This window comes from Cheilinus undulatus, linkage group 12 (genome assembly GCF_018320785.1).
Source record: "Cheilinus undulatus linkage group 12, ASM1832078v1, whole genome shotgun sequence".
Classification (NCBI taxonomy): domain Eukaryota; kingdom Metazoa; phylum Chordata; class Actinopteri; order Labriformes; family Labridae; genus Cheilinus; species Cheilinus undulatus.
Genome location: NC_054876.1, coordinates 38,410,358 through 38,432,005, shown reverse-complemented (window position 1 = coordinate 38,432,005; position 21,648 = coordinate 38,410,358). Strand labels below are relative to the sequence as shown.

General features: G+C 39.3%; 1 protein-coding gene across 3 annotated transcripts in view; it reads right to left on the bottom strand.

The window, feature by feature from the left end:
• Positions 1-21,648, bottom strand: part of clip2 (CAP-GLY domain containing linker protein 2) — a 70,742-nt gene that overhangs the window by 27,791 nt on the left and 21,303 nt on the right. For all 3 annotated transcript variants that reach the window (XM_041802165.1, XM_041802166.1, XM_041802167.1), the window contains exons 3-5: positions 16,789-17,285; positions 2,899-3,023; positions 1,874-2,087 (exon numbers count right to left, since the gene is read on the bottom strand). In XM_041802165.1, the coding sequence (XP_041658099.1) occupies positions 1,874-2,087; positions 2,899-3,023; positions 16,789-17,285 (836 nt within the window). The remainder of the gene's footprint in view (positions 1-1,873; positions 2,088-2,898; positions 3,024-16,788; positions 17,286-21,648) is intronic.

The following is a 21,648-nucleotide window of genomic DNA, read 5'->3' as shown; positions in this document are numbered from 1 at the left end:
GCTTCAAAGTGCTTATAAAGCCAAGCATACTGTTAGGGACTGTTATACATTAAGAAATATGCAGGAGCACATGTACAAAATGACTCAATGAAGTCCAGTGATCACTGCCTGATGTAACAGCATTCTCACAGTTCAGGAGCTCATGTTTAGTTGCTTTCTTTGTGTAAGTATCCAAGTTAGTGTGTACTGTCTTAAGCTGAGGGTACATTATTTCCAGCCTGGATAAAACCGGCTTTTACTTTGAAAGAAAATAATGAAGTTCTGGTAGGTAACAACATTAACCACAGAAATAAGAACTTGTTATGGTTAGAAAGAGTAAAATTGCTAAAGGGAAGGGTAAAAAAATGTGATGTTTAATATCACAAGGTGCAGCTGACCTCTGACTTGTCCACTGAGCTGTCTGAGTTTTTAGTGAAATGAGACACTCACAATAGCAGTGGTGTATGCCTTTTCCATCACTGTGAGAACAGTAAGGAGCTGCAGTGAGTAGCACGACAGATGAACATGACTTAAAAAAATACATTCATTTCAGACTTTAATCCCATTGCTGACAGCCTTTTTAACCCAAGTCAAAATAGTTTTATTTTCTGAATATCAAAGAGTTGACATTTTCCATGCATATTTGATAAATATGTACTCACTCTAGTGGTTTAAATCTTTATTTCTTATATCTTACAATCTGGGAGGAAAATCAGTACCAACTAATGCCCCAGATAAGATGTCTACTTGTTTTTTGAAGAAGTGTTATGGGTATAAATCCACCAGAACTCAAGTCGTTCGAGCACAATTTGCATGCTATAGAAGTGACAGTAAGGAGTATTTTGTGCAGTGTGCTCAGCCTGATGGTTCAGAGCTGCTGCTCTTACTGCTGTCTCAAACTGCTGCCAACAATTAAGGAGAGTAAAGGGGAGTGTCCTCTATCTGAGATCTGGCACAGAGCCAGCAGCTAAAATCAATGTGAGATGCCCTAAAGTCTCATTCGTATAGACTGTTGCCAATAATCCCTCAGGATGTTAGTCTTAAAGGTGCAGCATTCTCTTTTAGCTGCAGTTCTACACATTTTTCACACGAGAACAAAATGCAAAGTCAGTGAAACAGAGACCCAGCACAGCAGCAAAATGCTAATTATTAACTGCTCAGCAGATAAAAGAGAGTTTTAGTACAACAAGCCCATTCATATGTGTGATGTTTGAAATGCAAGACAGAAAGTCACACGCTTTTAATCGTGACATTTGGTTTATTTAGTGCTAAAAGAGGAAAAAGTTGGAGGATTTTTGCTGCTGTTATGCAAAATAACTTGACAACATGATTAAATATTGACATTTGTGACAGCCAGCAACAGAGGCAGTCATCTGAAATAATGACGTGTAATATTTTCATCCTTTTAAGACTGAAATAATGGTGAAATATTGTCTCTAATCCATGGCGCAGCCATTCACCTTAAGGCAGGGCTGTAGCTTCATTTACTGGGCCTGTCTAGCTCTACTACCCAGATATAAACCAGCACTGTGGAAAAGGGTATACTGTAGGAGCAGCATAGTCTGGGTGATCAACATAATGTATAATCACATTTAGGAAAGGCCTGTAGATGTAAACCTGCTGACGATGTTAGCAGTGCTAACGCTAGACACATTCACCTAAATAATTAGACTTGGTTGTCTCCTGACACTTAGAAATCTGTACAAAATGAGTAATTAGTTAAAATTAAGTTGTGTTAAGAACTGTGTCCTATCCAAGTTCAGTAACATGATAACAATATTACTATTGGTTTCATTTTAATCCTGGAAAAGGTATGAAAGTGTGTCTTAGAAAAAACATATTAAACGTGTGACCAGCCCGACAATCTCCCTCAGGTTTACAGCAGTGGTCTTACCAGTCCAGCTCGGCTGGGGCGTCCACCCACAGAGGAGGCTACAGAGCTGACGGAGCTGATGGAGGAGCTGCTGGGGCTGTGGGCCAGAGAGGAGACCCCCATGGCTACCCGCTTGCTCTTCTTGGCCTTGGCTGGGCTGGTGGACGGGAAACCGATGCGGATCACTTTGTGGATCGGAGCAAAAAGGCCAAACTTTGGAAGACATTGAAAATATCTGCACGGCAGAAGGAAGGAGAAAAATCTGTCAAATGTTTGGTTAAGCACAACTGGCAGGCAACAATTATGTTACCAACATAAAATCTGTTCAATTAATTCCCTGCAGAAACATTAAATGTGAATGGTCTCAGGACTTTTTGTCAGAAATAATGATTCTCTTCTTCCATCTGGAAATCATTCAACTCTAAAACTGGTGAAAATTTGCCTACAGCTCTTCCTACATCACTGGTTTCATGAACTATAAAAATTTAAAAAACTGCAAGAATAAATATCAGCAAGAAGAGAGCAGGAAGGCTGAACCTGTGGCTCCTTTTCTGCATGCCATTCTAAATTCTCTCTCTTCCTCTAATTTCCAACTCATTCCCCTATCTTACCTCTTCAATCTAGAAATAAAAAGGCCCCAAATGAATCGTAAATGGTTCAAGCCATCTGTCAAAATGTCTGTGACCAATTAACACCCTTTTTTTTAACAGATTTTTCTTTTTACGTGGCAGGAGGAATGTGTGCTGTGCTAAGAAATATGTCTGTTGGATTCTTGGATGATAAAAAACAAGTCATACAGAAGATCAACTTGATGAATATAAACTATAAAATCAAGCTGAATGAATGGCAGAGACCAGCTGTGGGCTGGAGGGCCATTCTGTGTGATTTCATGGACAAACAACATGAAAGAGCAGAGACCAAACAAAGTGAACAGATGGAGCCACAGTCCTCCACTCGGCTTCCTTTTAGGGGAAAAAGCTGAGGAATTTGGGGAGCCTGAAGCATACATAATGTGTGCGTGTGTGGCTGCGTGTGTGTTTGAGTACCTTGTACCAGCTACTGCTCCATCGTTCTTGCCCAGGGGCTCATCCAGCTCGACCCCACACCATTCCCCCTTTGCAAAGTCTGTCTCCCCCATGTAGCGTATGACTCCCATCTTAGAGCCTCCAACCTGCAACAACAGAGAAACAAAGGTATGAGTCTCACTCTCAACCACAAAAACATCATGAAGAGACAAAGAAAATTCATGCTAATGTTTGTAAAAACAAACAGATATGCAGATAATTCTTTACATTGTAAACAAAAGAGTATATGAAAAAAAGAGATTGACAGTTCTGAATAAATTTTGCTGTGAATGCTGAATAAGCTGACGCTGTACTTCTAGTGCAGCATCTGTAAAATCTCAATAATATGATCTTTAAATATGATGAATATCTTTCAGAAAGGCTCACTAAACTGCTAATTCTGTGTCTAAAAAAGTTTAAAAAATGTGTTGAGGGGCAGGTTTAGCTAAGTTGGTATAGCAGGTGTCCATACAGAGGCTATCATCCTCAACGCACTGCTTGGTGCATGTCTTCTGCCCACTCTCACTCCCCATATTTCCTGTCCCTCTTCAATTTTCCTATCCAAAAAGCCTGAAAAATATTCTTTCAAATTGTTTTTAAAAAATACAAGCTTGAATAATGTGGAATATACTGTGTAAACATCGATGTATATAATCCATGAAACAAGCTGAATAATGTTGAAAGGCTTGCACCAAAATGCAAATACTGCATAGGAAAAAGATAAAAAATATGAGAATGAAAGATGTTGAATATATTGTAGAAAAGCTTGTGCTATAATGCAAATGCTGCATCTGAAAAACAAAAGATATACAGTCATGGCAAGCATGTAGGGGATTAAGGAGTCATTACTGGGCCTGATGTGCCAAAACCCACGGCTGGAGAGAGGAAGGACGGCAGCCAGAATCAAGCTCGACGGCATCTCTTTTGTCCAGGCCTTTACACCCCAGGTAGTATTTCCAGCAATTGCTGGCAGTTTGTAGGCCCTTTGGACATCCACAGCACTACCAGGGGCTTGTGGCAACCCTACTGCCTAGCCGGGAAGTACCCTAGGGTCCTGCTCATTTGCCACATCCACCCCTTACTCCCCCCAAAGGTGTAATCCTCCTTCCTGCCCGATAGTACCCTCAGGCAGCTTACACACCAAATCTACACCTTACTACAGCCTCAGTTTTTGGCCCAAGCTTGCTTAAAACTTCTGCACAGTACTATACATATGAAAGATGCTGAATTTATTGTTGAAAAGCTTGTGCTAAACTGCTAATGCTGTGAAAATGTTGAAAATAGTGGAATCGTTAATTTAATGATAATGTGTTTTGAAAATAGTGTGGAAAAAGCTGAGACTAAACTACTAGTGCTGCATGCTGAATGTTGATGAATGTCCGTGCAGGATTTGTAACAGATATTTTACAGATTTGTATCAATGAGCACCTACTAGCTCATTACTAACAGGTGGTGATGGTAACTGCTGTTTAACTGCAGTGGAGACTCAGCTGATTTCATTGGGATTTCAGTTGAAGACACCCTCTAAAACTCCTGTCAGTGTGCAAAGGTCATAACAGCTATTATCAAACAGCTTGCACCATGAGAATCACAAGGCTCTAATGAAGCATTTATGTTATTCTCATGTTGTTTCTGCGAGAAATGTGGCCTGGGAAGCAATGTAAAAAAGTCCTCTCTTCTGGTGTACTTTCGGTGAATGCTTTGCAGCATTCACAGCAATGCATTTCCAGGTATGATATTAGATGACATAACCTGGAAACCCCACAAAGCATACATTCAAACTAAGCTGTCTATAAACATTGCAGTCCTGGAAAAAAAAGAACACATTGTGCATCATAAAGCACTTCAGACTTCATATTGTTCACTTGTTTTTCTGTATTTAAATCACTGCCTTGATGTCTGGGCTAACACCTACAAAAGCAGCCTCAAGCCCTTATGCATATTTCTAAAGGGACCAATAAGGATAATAAGGGAAGAGGGATACTATGAACAAACTTAACTATAAAATCTTACTTTTTATTCTTTCTGACTTTTGGAGGTTTTTACAACATTCAAAGATCGGTAACTCCCACCTTTTAGCTATTACATCCCATTACTTTGACTCAAAATTCTGCAGCACATCTTTTTTGTAAGCCCTCTTGCTTTTCTGGGACAAAGTTGTCACGGGTAGCCCTGGTTTTCCACATTTCCTCAGGGCTGTGTCTGAAATATTTTCCCCTCCACTAATTCACCTTTCCCTCTGTAACAGACACTCAAATATTTACTCCACAGCAGCAAAAAAAAGACATTTGAATCACTTCTGTTGCCCTGTAAAGGCAATGCTGTAATGTCACAATTTCATGCCTTTTTAGGTTGATTTTTTTACCCCAATTACTACATGAGCACTAACTTGGCACCTAAAATAAGCACGCTCACCCTGTGGACATTACAGACTACAAGCCAAACCTGTTCTCAAATCTTGTCCACTTCAACTTGAAAGAGCAGACTAGCTCAATGGCAATGAAAGAAGTCAGTTAAAGCTCTAACTGGACCAGTACACTGCAATTATCAAAAAATGTCTACATACATTGTGTATTATCCTAACACTTAGAAAAATAAGATTTTTCCCCCTGGTCTAACCGATTTACCTGGTGTGGAGGAAATCAGTATCATTCATTACTTAGTCCTGCAGACCTCCTACAACACGTCTAGCCAGACGAAGAAAAACAAGAGTCTTGTACTGACCTAAGAGGCTAGCAGCTACTCTTTAACTGCGTTCTCCCTCGTTATGTCATAAACATGCTTTTAACGGAAATGGTGTTGCACTATTAATGAAATAAACCTTGTGTGTTAAGTGACTGTAATGATGTGCCATTCATGAAAGAGCCTGTTCTATGAGACAACTCTTTTACATGACCCCTAGAAGCTGGTTCCTGTCTGTGAGCAAGTTTCCTTTCTTCCATTTTTCCTGTTATTTAACACACATTTTAAAAGCCAAACTGATTCAAAAGGAAGAGTCGTTTGGGAGCCAAACTACCAACTAGTCTCACTAAACTGAGTCAAATGATCTGGATCTCTAAAAGGATTTTCCATCGCAAAGAGCAAGGCTGGATGGACATCTGCTGTGGAAACACAGGAAAGATCAGAACTTAAGGTGACAAACTGTACTGAACCAAACCCTCCTGCTTGGTGGAAATGTACCTTATCGTCTGACAGGCTGTAGACAGGCGGTTTTGAATCCATATCTGCCACTGTTACTCTGTGAGCTATTTAAAGTTTTCCCTGAATGTGACACTACTTTTGGCAATCAGAAGTAGCTCAAAACTTTTTTATCCAATTTAAACTGGTGGCAGAGCCGTAAACCACACAGAACTTGTACATTTTGATGGCACTTCTATTTGCAGATATCCCTTCATGATTCGTCTGAAGTTCCTTGCTGTGACATGACACCCTTTGCAAACAACCTATACCTTAGACGGTAAAGATAAGTATATACAGGTGCATCTCAAAAAATAAGAATATAAAGTAAAAGTTTTGTTTTTTTTTCCTGGGATTCACCTCAGAAAGTTATATTTACATATATTCTAGATTCATCTCAAACAAAGTGAAATATTTCAAGAGTTTTTTTTCTTTTAATCTTGATGATTATAGTTCACAAAAAAATCAAAAATCCACAATCTCAAAATATAGAATATTGAGGAAAAATACAATTTTGCCAAGGTTTCCTGAGTCTTCATCCTCTTACACCAGTGTTTCCCAACCATTTTTCCTTGGAGCCCCCCCTACATATACCTAAAGAGAGAAAAAAAAAAGTGACACACTGCTGTCAAAAATCAACATATTTTTTAATTGTTTCACTGATCAAACCCTAAAAAGGACTGATGCATGCTTTTCTTACGAAAAGACCTCTGTATAAACTACTTAATAACTACTTTTTCATGGTTTTAGTCAATATTTGCAAATCTAACTTGGGCAGCCTCAGATCAGACAAAGCCTCGCGGCCCCCTTAGATCTTAGGCACCCCCCCGGGGGGTCCCAGACCCCAGGTTGGGAACCAATGTCTTACACAACCACAATCATGGGGCAGACTGCCGACTTGACTATTTCTGACATCCTCCACAAGGAGGGTAAGCCTCATAAGGTCACTGCTGAAAGGGCAGGCCGTTCTCAGAGGCTGCACCGAGGCATACTGAGATTCAAAGTTGACCGGAAGAGAAAAGCGTGGTAAGAAAGGTCGCACAAGTAAAAGAGATGAGCTCAGGAGATTTTAGAGGACTTCATACTTCCATCTGCTAAGAAGCTTTATGAAGATACTGATTTTCCTTTTCCAGCAGGACTTGGCACCTGCCCACTGTGATGCCAACACACCCAGAATCTGGTTTTGCTAACCATGGTATTACTGTGAATGACACCCTGGCAGTACCATGGCTGAGTGCCCCCATGCCACATTGCATAGATGCAGTAATTCATGCAAAAGGAGCTACAGCCAATGACTGAGTTCATAAATGGGCAGAATTTTACAGCTCAAAATTTCTGTGTTACAAATTTTATAGGAATATCCCAATATTTTTGAGATAGTGGATTTTTTTTGTGATCTGTAAGCTGTACAACCAAGATCAAAAAGAAAAAAAAATCTTGAAATATTTCACTTTGTATGAGATAAATCTAAAATATAAGGAAAATTCTGATGTTAGTTTTTTTCTACACTTTTATACCTATTGATAGCCATGGCTATACCTTACTTAAATTTTTTTAGGAATTTTTTAAGCTTATAACTAACCTAAAATGCAAGAGATTTTTTTCATATTTTTAAACAAATTATAAAAAATTTACAATGACAAAAAAAAAAAAATCCTAAAACATAAATCTTATCTGTTTTTTCCACCAATAATTTTAACTTGAAACTAGAATGACATTTTTTCCAGGGCAAAATAATTGAAAAGGAAATTTTACCCACACTTTAAAACAAAAAAATGATCTAAAGTGCCATTTTCTACTTCAGAAACCTCATTTCTCTCTATTGTTTCTATGCTGATGAATGAAAATGTGACTGTTTCATTAAATTTAACCTCATTTATCTCATTTATGATAAATGAAATTGAACAAGCATTGTTATTCTTTGGTACTGTATGATTGAACAAAGTTAAATTAAGAACTGTGCACACTGGCTTCATCTGCCTGGGGTGACACATTCAGGCTGCCACATGGTCTCATCTTGCAGCTCCGCACAGTACGGATCGCACGTTTCCTGTTATAAAAGTGGTCTAAAATACACACGCTGCACTGACTGGTTTGAGCCAAAATAGAAAACTCAGAGAGCATCTGAGTGTCATTCACACATGGTGGCCACATGTTAAAGACATTTAAACTCTTCAACATTAGTAAACATCCACAGTTTTTCTCAGGCATCAAAGATTCAGCTATAACAGGAAGTAAATACCAAAGCAGGAACAACAAACTACAAGCAGACTCACTAAACACAAATGACTACTTTTTAGAAGTCAAAAGCCCTTATCACACATGCACAGAACACATTTCCACAAAGTCTTTGGTACAAGCTGCATGTGTAAATACAAGCACAGCAGACTATTTTTCAACATGATATAACCAAGATTTTGCCTTGCCTTATCCCTAATGAACATTTTTACAAGAAGTTAGATTGAGCTAGATTTAGATATTCAGGAAAAGTGCGCCATGTGAGCAGGAATTATAACATTTGTCCCCTGCAGCTAGCGTGCAACCACGTTGATCTTGGTGCACATTCAGGAGCTAATTCATGTTTTTCTCTCCTGCCAGTATGTGCTTTGTTTGAGTCCATTCATTCCTTGCTACTGTGATTACATTCATTATGCATAGCATTAATTAAAAAAGTCTAAAATGTCATCATATAACATCAGAGTACTTTGCTGCACCTCTCATACTGTACCCAATCTTGCCTCTGTAGACCACTCCAGCCCACTCATCTATCAGGAAAAAAAACATCAGGATCTGGATGACATGTATGAATGAGAAAAATTTTAAGGGCAGTCTGTCTAAATTTCTCAGTATACTGATAAAATGCATGTTCACAAAGAAGGTAAACAAGCAAGGCTGTAGAGGAGTTGTGAGCATAAATCAAAAAGCCATACACAAGGTATTTGTGAGGGCTTTGCTAGCACTCATGCACATTTCTCTGCTCAAGATGAGATTGCATTTCTGCTGCCTGAGAGCAGAAAACTGTTTCATGCACACACCATAGTACCACACAAACGAGTGTTTACCTCACACTTGCACTTAGATGTTTCCTCTACTTGCTTTTTGTAAAATACACAGGACAAAGTATTTAGCTGAGACACTGTATTACATTACCTGTACTTTAATAAGGAGTGTCACCCCTCTTTGACAGCTATAACCACCTCCACTCTCCTTGGAAGGCTTTGGAAGAAGTTTGTAAGTTAGAAGAAGAGGGCCTTACCCAAGCTGTTGTCACAAAGTTGGAAGCATAGCATTTTTCAAAACTGTCTTGGTATGCTAAAGCTTTAAAATTGCTCTTCACTGGAGATATGAGGCCTAGCCCAAACCCTGAAAAACAGCCCCATACCATTATCCCTCCTCCACCAAACTTTACAGTTGGCACAATGCAGCCAGGCAGGTAACATTCTCCCAGCATCCGCCAAACCCAGACTCGTCGATCTGACAGCCAAACAATGAAGCGTGATTCGTCACTCCACAGAACACGTTTCCTGGCTTGCATGCAGCTGCTCTTTCATGGAAACCCATTTCATGAAGCTCCTGCTGTACAGTTTTAGTGCTTCTAATGCCAGTGTAAGTTCTGAACTCTTCAGTTGCGGGCTTTTATGCATCATGCACATTAGCAGCTGCTGACTACATTCTGTGATTTTACATGGTGTTGCTGTTGTTCCTAAACACTTCCACTTTCTAATATCACTTAAAGTTGACTGTGGAATATCCAGCAGGGATAAAATTTCACAAATTTCTTATTGTAAAGGTGGCATCCATCGGAGTGACACGCTTGAAGACACTGAGCTCTTTTAAAAAAGGAACTTGTTATGGATTAAAAAGGAAATAAGGAAAAGTAAAGGAAAATGTTTGATAACACAAGATGTAGATGACTTTTGGCTTGTCACAGAGCTTTTTAAACTCAAATGGGACATTAGAGCACAGTGGTGTGCTTATTTTACATCACTGAGGCTGCAGGGAGATGTTTAAGGGACTTAACTGTAGTGTGCTGAAAAGGACACTAATGCAAAACTTTCATCAATACCTTGTGTTAAACTAAGTAAACCATGGCATGAACTGACTTTGCAAACAGGTCCCATTATAGAAAAACCTTCATACTACAGACTGCTGGATTTAGCATGAGTGAGTCATTCTCCATCTCTCGCCGGCCCACTCGTCTGAGTTGTCCGTCTCATAACCCACTGAGGCCAGGGAAGAAAAACGTGGCAGGAAATACTCTGGTGTCACAAGACATTAAACCGAGATGGTTTGCTGTCAGCCTGACTGTGTCATGTCTCAGTGACTCAGTGTCAAAGTCAGCACACACCAATGCTTGGCTCCCATTGTTGCCAGTTTCATCTAAAATCTTTGTCCTAAATGACTAACAGGTACAGAGCATTTTAGAATGGAGCCATAGATATCCTCTGCTGGCAGCTGTTCACCAGCCTGAGATGTCTACAGCCTAATCATTTGAGACAACTGTGCCTAAATATGCCTTTTTCACTGACCTGCTCAGATCTTTATTTTCAGTCCCTGATAAGCAATGTCACACCTTCTGTACTCCTACACAACATACAGCCATTCCTAACTCTGCAACAAGTCACCTCTTCAGAGATCTTAAGATGCAGCTTTCCCTTTTTATCTTTGGAGATTGAGCATGATAATTTAATGTTCCTCTTTCCTCCTTTCTGTCAACACATCCTCCCAATTTATGCTACACTCACAATTTTACCCTTTGAAATACCGTTAAACCAACTAAAAGCAACTTAAGCTGCTTTGGGAATATCAAAATTAACATCAGCCAGATCACATGCAAAACCACTGACAGAAACTTTTTTAACCTTTCCATACCCTCCATGAGCAGGGACTGCCTCTGGTTAAATACTAAGCAGCAGAGAGGCAGGTCTGCTTAGACATCAAAAGGGGACTAGAGACAGTAATCATGTGTTTAGCCTCTGAGGTTGTCTCCCTGTCTGGAAACATTTCTGCAGCTCATTTTAAAAAACATTCGGAGTAACATCCTCTTGAAGAAATCTCTGTTGCCGACAGACATATTTTTTAAAGGATTGCCTGAATGTGAGAAAAATCCCTCATCTCATCTATGAAGCTCTCAATGGTCAGGCACCATCATGTCTTATAAAGCTCAAAGTGTTCTATTTCCCCTCTTATTCTCCCAGTTTGCAGGTCTGCTTGTGGCAAATCACTAAAACTAGTATGGGAGGCTGGACCTTAATAATCAGACTCTCTTTTTTGGAAACAGGACACAAAACCTCCACTTTTAAGAATAGCCTTATACTGAATAAAGATTGTGTTTAGGGCTGGCTCCAACTTGGACCAGCCCCAACTTACAACACTATAGGCTTCAACTAACAGTTATGTTAGGTCCTATACTGCTCTGGCATCCTGGTGGCCATCGTCCAAGCCTGCAGCAGGCCCATGCTCCACCTCTCCAGGTATCCTCCCAACTACTCATCGTGAAGGGAGTAATGTAAGTTACAATGCAGTATGAAGGCTTTACAACTGCAACCAAAGAGTAGGTTTATTTTGAGTAGCTTTTGCCATTATTTAGCTGTTTGTAAGTCAAGATGGAGTTGATGAGTTGGCACTTTGTCCTACTACTGCTACTAGCACTGAATTCAATACGCAGCAGAAAGCAGCCGTCACCTGTCGACAAAGCATAATCCGAGATCCACACTTTTTGCTAATTTCACCAAATTTTTTGACACAGTGTTGTTTCCAGCAGCAGGGGAAAGGTCATAACACGACAACACAGCAGCGCATCCTGGCCCCCGCAGTGAGATAGATTACACTGGGAGAGGCTTAGGAAATAGATGGATTTACTGATCAATGTGTCAGCATCGTCTCTCCTCTCTTAAGTGCTGAAAGTAATCTGGAGTGATTTACAATATTGACCAGGAGGAATGCTTCTCGAACTGCCCGTTTGCAGCTACACAAGATCTGATGTTACGATCCCCTGTGCCCATCAGTTAATGGAAAGCAATGTGACCCAGGGCCAATATTTCCATGCACTGAGCATTGTATGCACACTAATAGGGGTCAATGTGAAAATAAGCAGAAAGCCAATAACAATGTTCCATGCAAAGACATTTTTTGACTTTCAAATTTTGCTACCAGGCCACACAAAAGGATGAAATACAGCAGAGGTTGAATGACTGCAGAGTGTCAGTGATCAACAGAATAAAGAAAGGCAGAATTTTCCTTCGGGGATCAGCCATGTATCACATTACAAAGCATGAATCCATCAAGACTGAGGGCTTCATAAAAACTGTAATTAATCTTCCACTGGGACTCTAATGAATTCACTACTTTGAGTCGAAACATCAATTTCAAAGTGGAATCCCAAGTTCTCCTTGGATCAAGAAATGGTGTATGTTCATTCCTGATGTCTCAAAAAGCATACAGTCATGGATGAAAGTATTGGCACCCATGGAATTTTTCCAGAAAATACACCATTTCTCCCAGAAATTGTATCAATTACAAATATTTTGGTATACACATGTTTATTTACTTTATGTGCACTGGAACAACACAAAAAAAACAGAGGAAAAAAGCCAAAATTGACATAATTTTACACAAAACTCAAAAATTATTGGCACTCTTCTAAAACTGTGGTTAAATCATTTTATTTCAAGCATGTGATGCTCATTTAAACTCACCTGTGGCAGTAACAGGTGCTGGCAATATAGAAATCACACCTGAAGCCAGTTAAAATGTATAAAAGTTGACTCAACCTTTGTGTTGTGTGCCTGTGTGTGTCACACCAAGTATGGAGAAGAGAAAGAAGAGCCCTGAATTGTCTGAGGACTTAAGAAGCAAAACTGTGGAAAACTATGAACAATCTCAAGGTTACAAGACCATCTCCAGAGATCTTGAGATTCCTTTGTCCACTGTGCATAATATAATCAAGAAGTCTATAGCCCATGGAGCTGTGACTAATCTCCCTGGACGTGGACGGAAGAGAAAAATTGACAAAAAAATGCAACACAGGATAGTTGGAATGGTGGATAAACATCCTCAGTCAACTTCTACACAAATTCAGGCTGTCCTGCAGACTCAGGGTACAAAAGTGTCAGCTTGGACCATACGTTGTCCTCTGAATGAGATGAAGCAGTATGGCAGGAGACCGAGGAGAACCCCACTGCTGACAACGAGACATAAAAAAGCCAGACTGGAGTTTACAAAAATGTACCTGAGTAAGCCTCAATCCCTCTAGGAGAACATTTTGTAGACAGACGAGACTAAGGTAGAGCTTTTTGGATAAGCACGTCATTCTGCTGTTTACAGAAAACAGAATGAGGCCTACAAAGAAAAGAACACAGTACCTACAGTCAAACATGGTGGAGGTTCAAAGTATTTGGGGTTGTTTTGCTGCCTCTGGCACTGGGTGCCTTGACTGTGTGCAAGGAATCATGAAATCTGGAGACTCTCAAAAGATTATGGGTCTCATTGTAGGGCCTAGTGTCAGAAAGCTGGGTTTGCGTCAGAGGTCATGGGTGTTCCAGCAGGACAATGACCCCAAAAATACCCCAAAAAGCACCAAGAAATGGTTGGAGACAAAGCGCTGGAGAGTTCTGAAGAGGCCAGCATTGAGTCCGGATCTAAATCCCGTTGAACACCTATGGAGAGATCTCAAAATTGCTGTTGCAAGAAGGCACCCTTCAAATCTGAGAAACCTGGAGCAGTTTGCAAAAGAAGAGTGGTCCAAAATTCCAGTTGAGAGGTTTAAGAAGCTTGTTGATGGTTATAGGAAGCCATTGGTTTCAGTTATTATTTACCAAGGGTGTGCAACTAGATATTAAGTTGAGGGAGCCATCAATTTTGTCCAGCCAATTTTTTGAGTTTTGTGTAAAATTATGTCAATTTTGGCTTTTTCCTCTGCTTTTTCATGTTCTTCCAATGCACATAAAGGAAATAAACGTGTATACCAAAAACATTTGTCATTGCAACAGTTTCTGGGAGACATGGTGTATTTTCTGGAAAAATTCCAGGGGTGCCAATACTTTCGTCCATGACTGTAACTAGTGAGATTGGTGCCAATGCTCTCCATCTACCTGTCAAATAAAGCTATGCAAGCAGCCATTTCCTCTTGGTCTGCAACCTCTCAGTCCATTCCTTTGCAGGATTCTAGTGATTGTCTTCTTTGGGACCACAGTTCCAGATTTTCCGCTAGTGTGAGGTGTCTTAAGTGTGATCTAGTCTGTTCAGAAGGGCTAAACCAGTCTTAAACATTAGACATTTAGGATCTGGTGTCCTGTTGTGTTGAGGGAAGCCCGGAGACACTTGAGCACGCACTCAGTGAATTGTCAATAGTCAAACGAGAAGCGAGTTGAATGACAAAGGAAGCACAACACTGCAGCAAATCAATTTTTACTCACCTCCAGCTTGTCCTGTAACACGGCAGCCCATATTTACCATGTAAAAAACAGCTTAATCTGTTGGGGGGTGGGGTCAATTGTTTATCTTCCTTTAAGAGTCTGTATTTTTTAAGTGAAAAGCTGACAAAATTGTAAACCCAGTCTCCCCGCCCCAAGCTTTATCTGATTGTAAAAGATATTTTGTTTTGGTATTGTGTATTGTTTTGGTCAAATCGATGCTCTTCACACTACAGGAACAAAACAGTTAGACTATGAGTATTTGTCATAATGTCTGGTGTCTCTTTTTAACATTTGTGGAGATTTTAAAAGCCTTTAAGAGAGGTCTGGTCCCCCAAGCTCTGGAAGCAGAGGGCGGATAAGGAAATCCAGGTCCTTGGAGACTTAGATGAATGGGGGAGCACTCAGGCCCTTTAATTGATTGAAGACACAGTTTCACTAACCACAGCTTCAGTTCTAGAAATATTAACTACTTAGACAGCCATTGCTTAGGGGTGCACAATATTAGCACAATATCAGAATAGGCAGATGTGAACATTTCTGTAGTTACAGCTGATATATCAGCAGTTAGGGATGTGTATTTCAAATACCATAACTGTTCTTAAGTCTATTAAAACAAAATTTGAAAGATTCTCAGGGATAGACTAGGATATCATTTATGCATTTGGTAGCTTTAAGCCATTATCTGGCTGATGGATTTTGCATTGCTTGGTGCTAATTTCAAATTAAAGACTAAGGCCTCTTCCACGTGTAGGTGGATGTTTGTACATCCAGAGGTGTTTCCTCGTCCGTATTCAAACATAATCCTGCCAATACACAGAGTGTTTTAGAAATATCTATGTCCACACAAAGATGCACAAACCTGTTGCATGTCAACAATAGTCTGTCCTTGACCTTGCAGGGGAAGCAGTTTACAGAAATAATGTCCTGACGTGTGAAAATTCTCTTGCCCTATGTTTGCAATGCCTGTTTCCTTTACAAAGTTGTCCCATCAACCTGAATTGGGTCTGATTACAAAACAGCAGTAGTCCTGTCAGGTGTCTCGGTTTATCATAGTTGTGGGAGAGCAACTGTGTATCTGTAAGCATGAAGAAAGTTCTATAACAAGTCCAGTTAGCACAAGTTTAGCTGCGGACTGTTGCCATGGATACAGAAGTAGTGTCCCATGCCAATGACGTCAAACAGAAGAAAAAAACGGCACACAGTGCGGCGTTACAGGCCAAATTGTCTGTTTTCCCCAGGTACACAGAAACAGGGTAAACAAAGTTTTTAAAATCTTCACCCCGGAAGGCGTCTCTAAAAAGGTGCATTTATGGTGACCTAAACCTCATTGGCGTGTGTACAGACGGTAAAAACGCACAGAAAAACCTCTTTTTTGTCCACTTTGTGTGGACAGTGCCTAACTAAACGCTGAGACCATTTTTTGGTTGATGGGTAATAAGTTCTGTTGATCATTCAGGGTCCAAATTCCTGGAGATCATGAACAAACCCTGTTTGCTTAAAACAAAGTATATAATATAAAAACCTGCGTCATCTACATTATCATATATTATTGTTTCCCTGCTCATAGAATATCTGCGTATAAGACTGGGTAGTTATTCAAGTTATTCTTAAAATGTAGAGCTAATATACAAATTTTCTCTTCTACATGACTATATATACTTGATTTACACCTGGGTAACTTGCCTTGACTGGCTATTACATTACGGCTCATAATCCCAGCCTTTTCCATGACCTTCTAAAGGCATTTGTTTAAATTCCAGGGTAGATACACCTCAGCTGAAACTCTGGGGTCTAGTTACACAAGGATTTCACTTGACAAAATACTGGTAAATAGGTTGTTTCTTGAGTTAAGAGAAGTAGAGTTAGTTTCTTAGCACATTAGTTGTGTCACTGGACAGTACTGCTTTTTTCCTCTTTTGTCATGTAATGGCAATTAGCAAACAGATGTGCTGCAATTGCTATCTGGCAGAGGTTCCACATCAAAACTAGGCACTATATAAAAAAAAATAACGTGTTTTTAATGAAGACGTGGTCACAAAACATCTTCAGCTTTTTAGAAAAAATGACAGAATATTTTAAAAAATATCCCTTGCTTCACCTTATAAGGTGAGCATTACATTTGTGGAGTTTTCAGCAGAACCTTGTATGTTGCTGTTTATACAGTCAGGAAAAACTCAAATATGAGTCACATATGGGCAAATAAACAGGCTTGGGTCACTTAACTGCAGTGTGAACGTAGCCTTACAAAACCTTTGTAATCCAACTCATCACTACTCACCAAAACTCGATCTCCAACCCGCAGATCCTTCTCGCCTCCTTTCTTCACAGAACCGCTGTCAGACATGTTGGATCCGGACTCGTTTCCTGTCTTTACTGCACTGTTAAGCAGCCCCTCTCTCAGAGGCACCACCCTCTGGGGGGCGCCACTGCCACCTTGCTGAGTCTGATTCTGAGCGGAGACTGAGTCGGTGGAGAGGCTGTCACTACCCTCTCCAACCGGCTGTCGGTTGAGCTTGGAGGGCCGCGTGAAGATGCCCTGGAGTGGCTGGCACTCGAAGTAGCGCACACCACCCACTGAACCGTCGTTCTTGCCAACTAGGTCGTTCAGGATCACGCCGGCCCACTGTCCAGGGGCGAACTGGGTCTCCCCTAGGTAGGCGATAACTCCTGGTTTGACCCCATTGACCCAGACCTGCTCACCCACTGTGTAGTCCCCCAAAACATCGTCGCCCTCTTCAGTTAGTTTAGTCGGCGTGGTGGGCTTGAGTGGAGTGTCTGGAGGGAGAGGAAACATAATAAATTATTTATAATCGAACAGAGCTGGAGGAATATTTAGATGAAAGGATGACAGATAAAATACAGTGTAAAGATATTATAAGAACTGGATGGTACCCTAAATATCCCTGAACAAACAGATGAAAACATCATTCATAACACTGATATATGTGCAATTTAGAATCTTAAAAAGATGGTTAATACCTGTGCTTTCTATTATTTTGAAAAGTTGCTATAGCAAACAAAAACAGTAAGAATACATCAATGACAACTGTATGACTATATGTAACCAATTCTCTAAGGGATAAAATGACAGGCCTATTAAATAATATATAAAACAAGGAAAAACAAAAGGAAAACAAAAAGTTAAATAAATAAAATGAGGAGAACAGTATGTAAAGACAGAATAAAAACAAAGATAAATAAGTCAAAAATAATACTAGAATAAAAGAGAGAGAAAGGAGTGTCTTAAACACTGCATACATTGTGACAACACCCTCATTCACAGTCCACTAGTCATGCCAGCGAAGGAAAAAAAACCTGCTTGTGTGGCAGCACGCAGCATAACAGTGCAGTTTGTGCACGATTACTCTAATTCCTCCTGAAAAGTGGGTCAGAGAGAGACGGTATCTGTGATGTGCCAGTGATTAACCTCGCCATGCAGCGCTGTGATATCGCCTGTTAGACACATACATGAGCTGGATTTTTTTATTCCACAGCAGCCTGTAAACTGAGCAGGGCACCATTAGCACGCGGTCTGCTGCACCGCACTGCCAGTAAAAGTCTGTGTTTATCTCTGTCTGTATGAGAGAGTCTGTCAGTGTGAGCAGGAAGGGTTGGTGCCAGTGCTGTCTGTCTCCTCGACACCCTGAGAGAGGGCCCGGAGGCTCTGTGAGCACCCAGTGGCTGCTGCTTTATGCCTCAATTGCTGCCATATGTTGTGATGTGAGACATGTTTAGAAAAAATGCAAATGAGCGAAACTTCAAAGGGTTTAAACTTCATCATAAAGTTTGGAAGTTTTTAGGAATGATGTGGCCCTAGAAGAGGAAGTTTGCCGACAATTTTAGTTAGTGCATACTAATTATCATAATTTCTAAGATTTTTGGGGGGGGGGGGGGTATTTGGAGAGGAAAGAACAGTAGGTAGTGTAGGAATTAGGGAATTAGAGACAGAGATGAATGATAAACATCAGGGGTGTTTGAACAGATATGAAAAGAGGCTACTTGAGAGAGCTAGAACTGTAGGAATTCTGTTTAAAGTCCACATGCTTTAAAATGAAAATCCCTGTTTTAAAATGTGCCTGATGAACACTTAAGATGATTCAAAAGTTTGAATGTTTGAAATATTTTATGCTGGCAGACTGTTGCTGAAGAAAATGAAAAAACATGACTCATAAACATCATTTTCTCATTAAAAAAAACGATACGGGGAAGAAGTTTGTTTTTTCTGGTCATTAACTTACAAATTTGTCTTAAAAATAGAATGAAACAAAATAAATAAATAGAATCCAGATCGTTGATCTGGCCATATCACCCACCCCTAGTTTTAAATACCCTTAACTTTTATCATCCTGATTTATGTTAAAAAATCCCCAAACGCAGACATGGCTCCAACTTTGACTAAATTCTCACATAATGAGAGGCTAACATCATGCTTTAAATAGACTACAAGTTCAGTATCAGGAATGTTTGATGAGTATTAGTACTAGTTCTTAGGCCTGGTGTCAGCAGGTTATACCTAATACTGGTGTCAGCATTTGTCAGCATTACCTAGTTTCAGTGATTTTTACATATGAGTATATCTACAATAGTGGAGGACCCGTACCCTAAAGAAGCCAGAATGAAAGTATAAAAAATTGTGTACAGTTTAATACATTTTTGATGTGTCCAGGCAAATAATGCTGCCATTTAGGAGAATTTCCTCATCATTATAGTAAAGGTGAGTGAAAAGCAGCTATCATTAGCTAGATCATCTCACTCAGTGATATCATCAGGATCATTTTCAGTCAGTGTCCTAGTGCTCATTTAAATCAGAAAGCAGTCGTATTATTGTCAAGTTAACAAAATACTTGATGTCAGGATTAGGAAAAGTCTGGTGCTTCTGTCTGTTGTAGCCTACAGGTAGCAGAGTTTATGACAGCATCTTATTCTTATTTGAGTTGCCTTGCTGTTTCATTGTTTTTAGTGACAATGATAAAAAGTGTTCCATTCATTCATTTTTGCTCCCCTTTGTGAAAATACTAAAGTAACAGAAACACAACTCAAACAAGTTTACAGTTTAAGTAAGTAAGTAAGTAAAGTGTAAATAAATAAAGAGATATTGACAACAGACCATTAATGTGTCAAAATGAAAAACCGCCTGAGGCAGACTGTCATACAGCATCACCATCAGCAATAAGTCACTGTGTCTTTGACCTACAATCGGCACACTGCAGCTGGACCTGCAGCTGGACATTATTCATAAAGTACCTAAGAAATCTACCGTCTTAAACTGTCATCTTTGAAGATTTTGGTTCACTCAAATGTTGAGGATGTTTTTGTTTAGTGTGATATTCTGTTAAACATTTGATCACATGACTGCATGAAGACATGCTTTCTGAAGACAGACACTATGGCTAATTTGTGCATTAGGCTGAACGTGGGCATATGTGTATAGTGAGCCTGCACGGTTTGAGTAAAACAACATTGTACAGTACTGCCAAATTGATCAGTAGTTTGATAAACAGATAAACATAACTCACAGTTTCTATTAGGTTGGGCTGAGTGTCTTTCCAGGGCTGATACTACTATTGCTTATTAGTAGTTTATGAGACTGATAACGAGTACTTGAAACAGAGATGCATTTATCTGACAAACAACATGCACTTAATATGACAAAGTAAAAATATATGGTCAAAAAACACTGAAACAACACTGTAGCAGCAGAAAACAGCAAGTGATGCCATAGGCTCACTGAGTCAGTGGCACCCAGGCTTTTGTGTTGATTAGCCAGTGCTGTGACATCTAGCCAGTTGGTGAGACCTTGGAAAGTGGAAACAGAGCTAAAAGGTAAGAAACAACATGGCAGTGGAGTCAAAGTAATGCACTTTTTGATGAACTAATTTAGTCAATAAACTGTGTATTAAAATGCCAAAACAGACAACCAGCCAAATGTCAAATATTGACTTCAATCATTCCTCTAGTTTCTATGTCTATCTGCTGTTCCTTTCTTTTTCTACAACACATATTTTTCATTTGTCTCTCCTAAATTAAGCTTGAGCTTCATTGAGTTACTGCATCATTGTGATATAAAATCATGTTTACAACACACAGACCTATTTTTTTGCTAAATCTGTTCAGAAAGAATGCATTACTTCTTTGCATCCATTATTCTATTCTTAATGATTGGGGACAAAAACTATCCTTTGCAATGTGTTCATTGCTAATGTGAATAATGGGATCAGTATTGAAATCTAGTACCAATATGGTATCATCACCAACACATCCGATACCTAGAGACTCTTATGAAGAGAAGTTAAACCCGCTTCCTTTACTTTTATGCATGGTTATAGTAGTTTGGGATTTTTTATTAGTTTTTACCATATTTTATTTTCACTTTCTGTGTTAAATTCAGTTTGGTTTTACTTAGATTTTACTGCTGTTTTTTTAGTTTAGTTTTTATTTTGAAAAAATGCTTCCTTTTAGTTTAGTTTTAATTAGTTTTATTGTTAGTTTTAATTTTTCTGGGTAAATGTCAGAACTGAGTTAACATCATATATGTTTAAAAAAAAAATATTAAAAAAGGCGACTCTTCACTTGTCATTTTATTTATTTAAAGATGATGTTTAAATACGACTCAAGACATAAAACTACCACTGTGTGAAATCTTAACCAATCCATTCAGGCAATTTAACACTCCCACACTTGGGTGTAGATGCCAGTCAGTATGGTTGTGTCAAAAACTAAAACTAAGGATATTTTGTCTCCGTTTTATTTCATTCTAGTTAGTTTTGTAAGCCACTTTACAACTTTAGTTAGTTTTCAGTTTTCTGGTAATGTTTAGTTTTTATTTAGTTTCAGTAAACTAAAATGATTTTCACATTTTAGTAATTATGTAGTTAGTTTTAGTTAACTATAATAATCTTGCTTCTGTGCTCTTCTAGCACATTTTAAAGATATTCATTATTACATTCATTCATCTGCAGACTTTTGATACACTTGTTTCTTTTAAAAGTATCCATTTAGGCACTGGCACCTTTTAAAAAGTATTCTTTTAGCACCAGATAAAAAATGGTTAAACAAAGTACCATTGCAAAGTAACTTCACCACTGACTGCTAATTTTCCAAAGATAACTTTTTCCAATGATTTTATTGATACAATGAT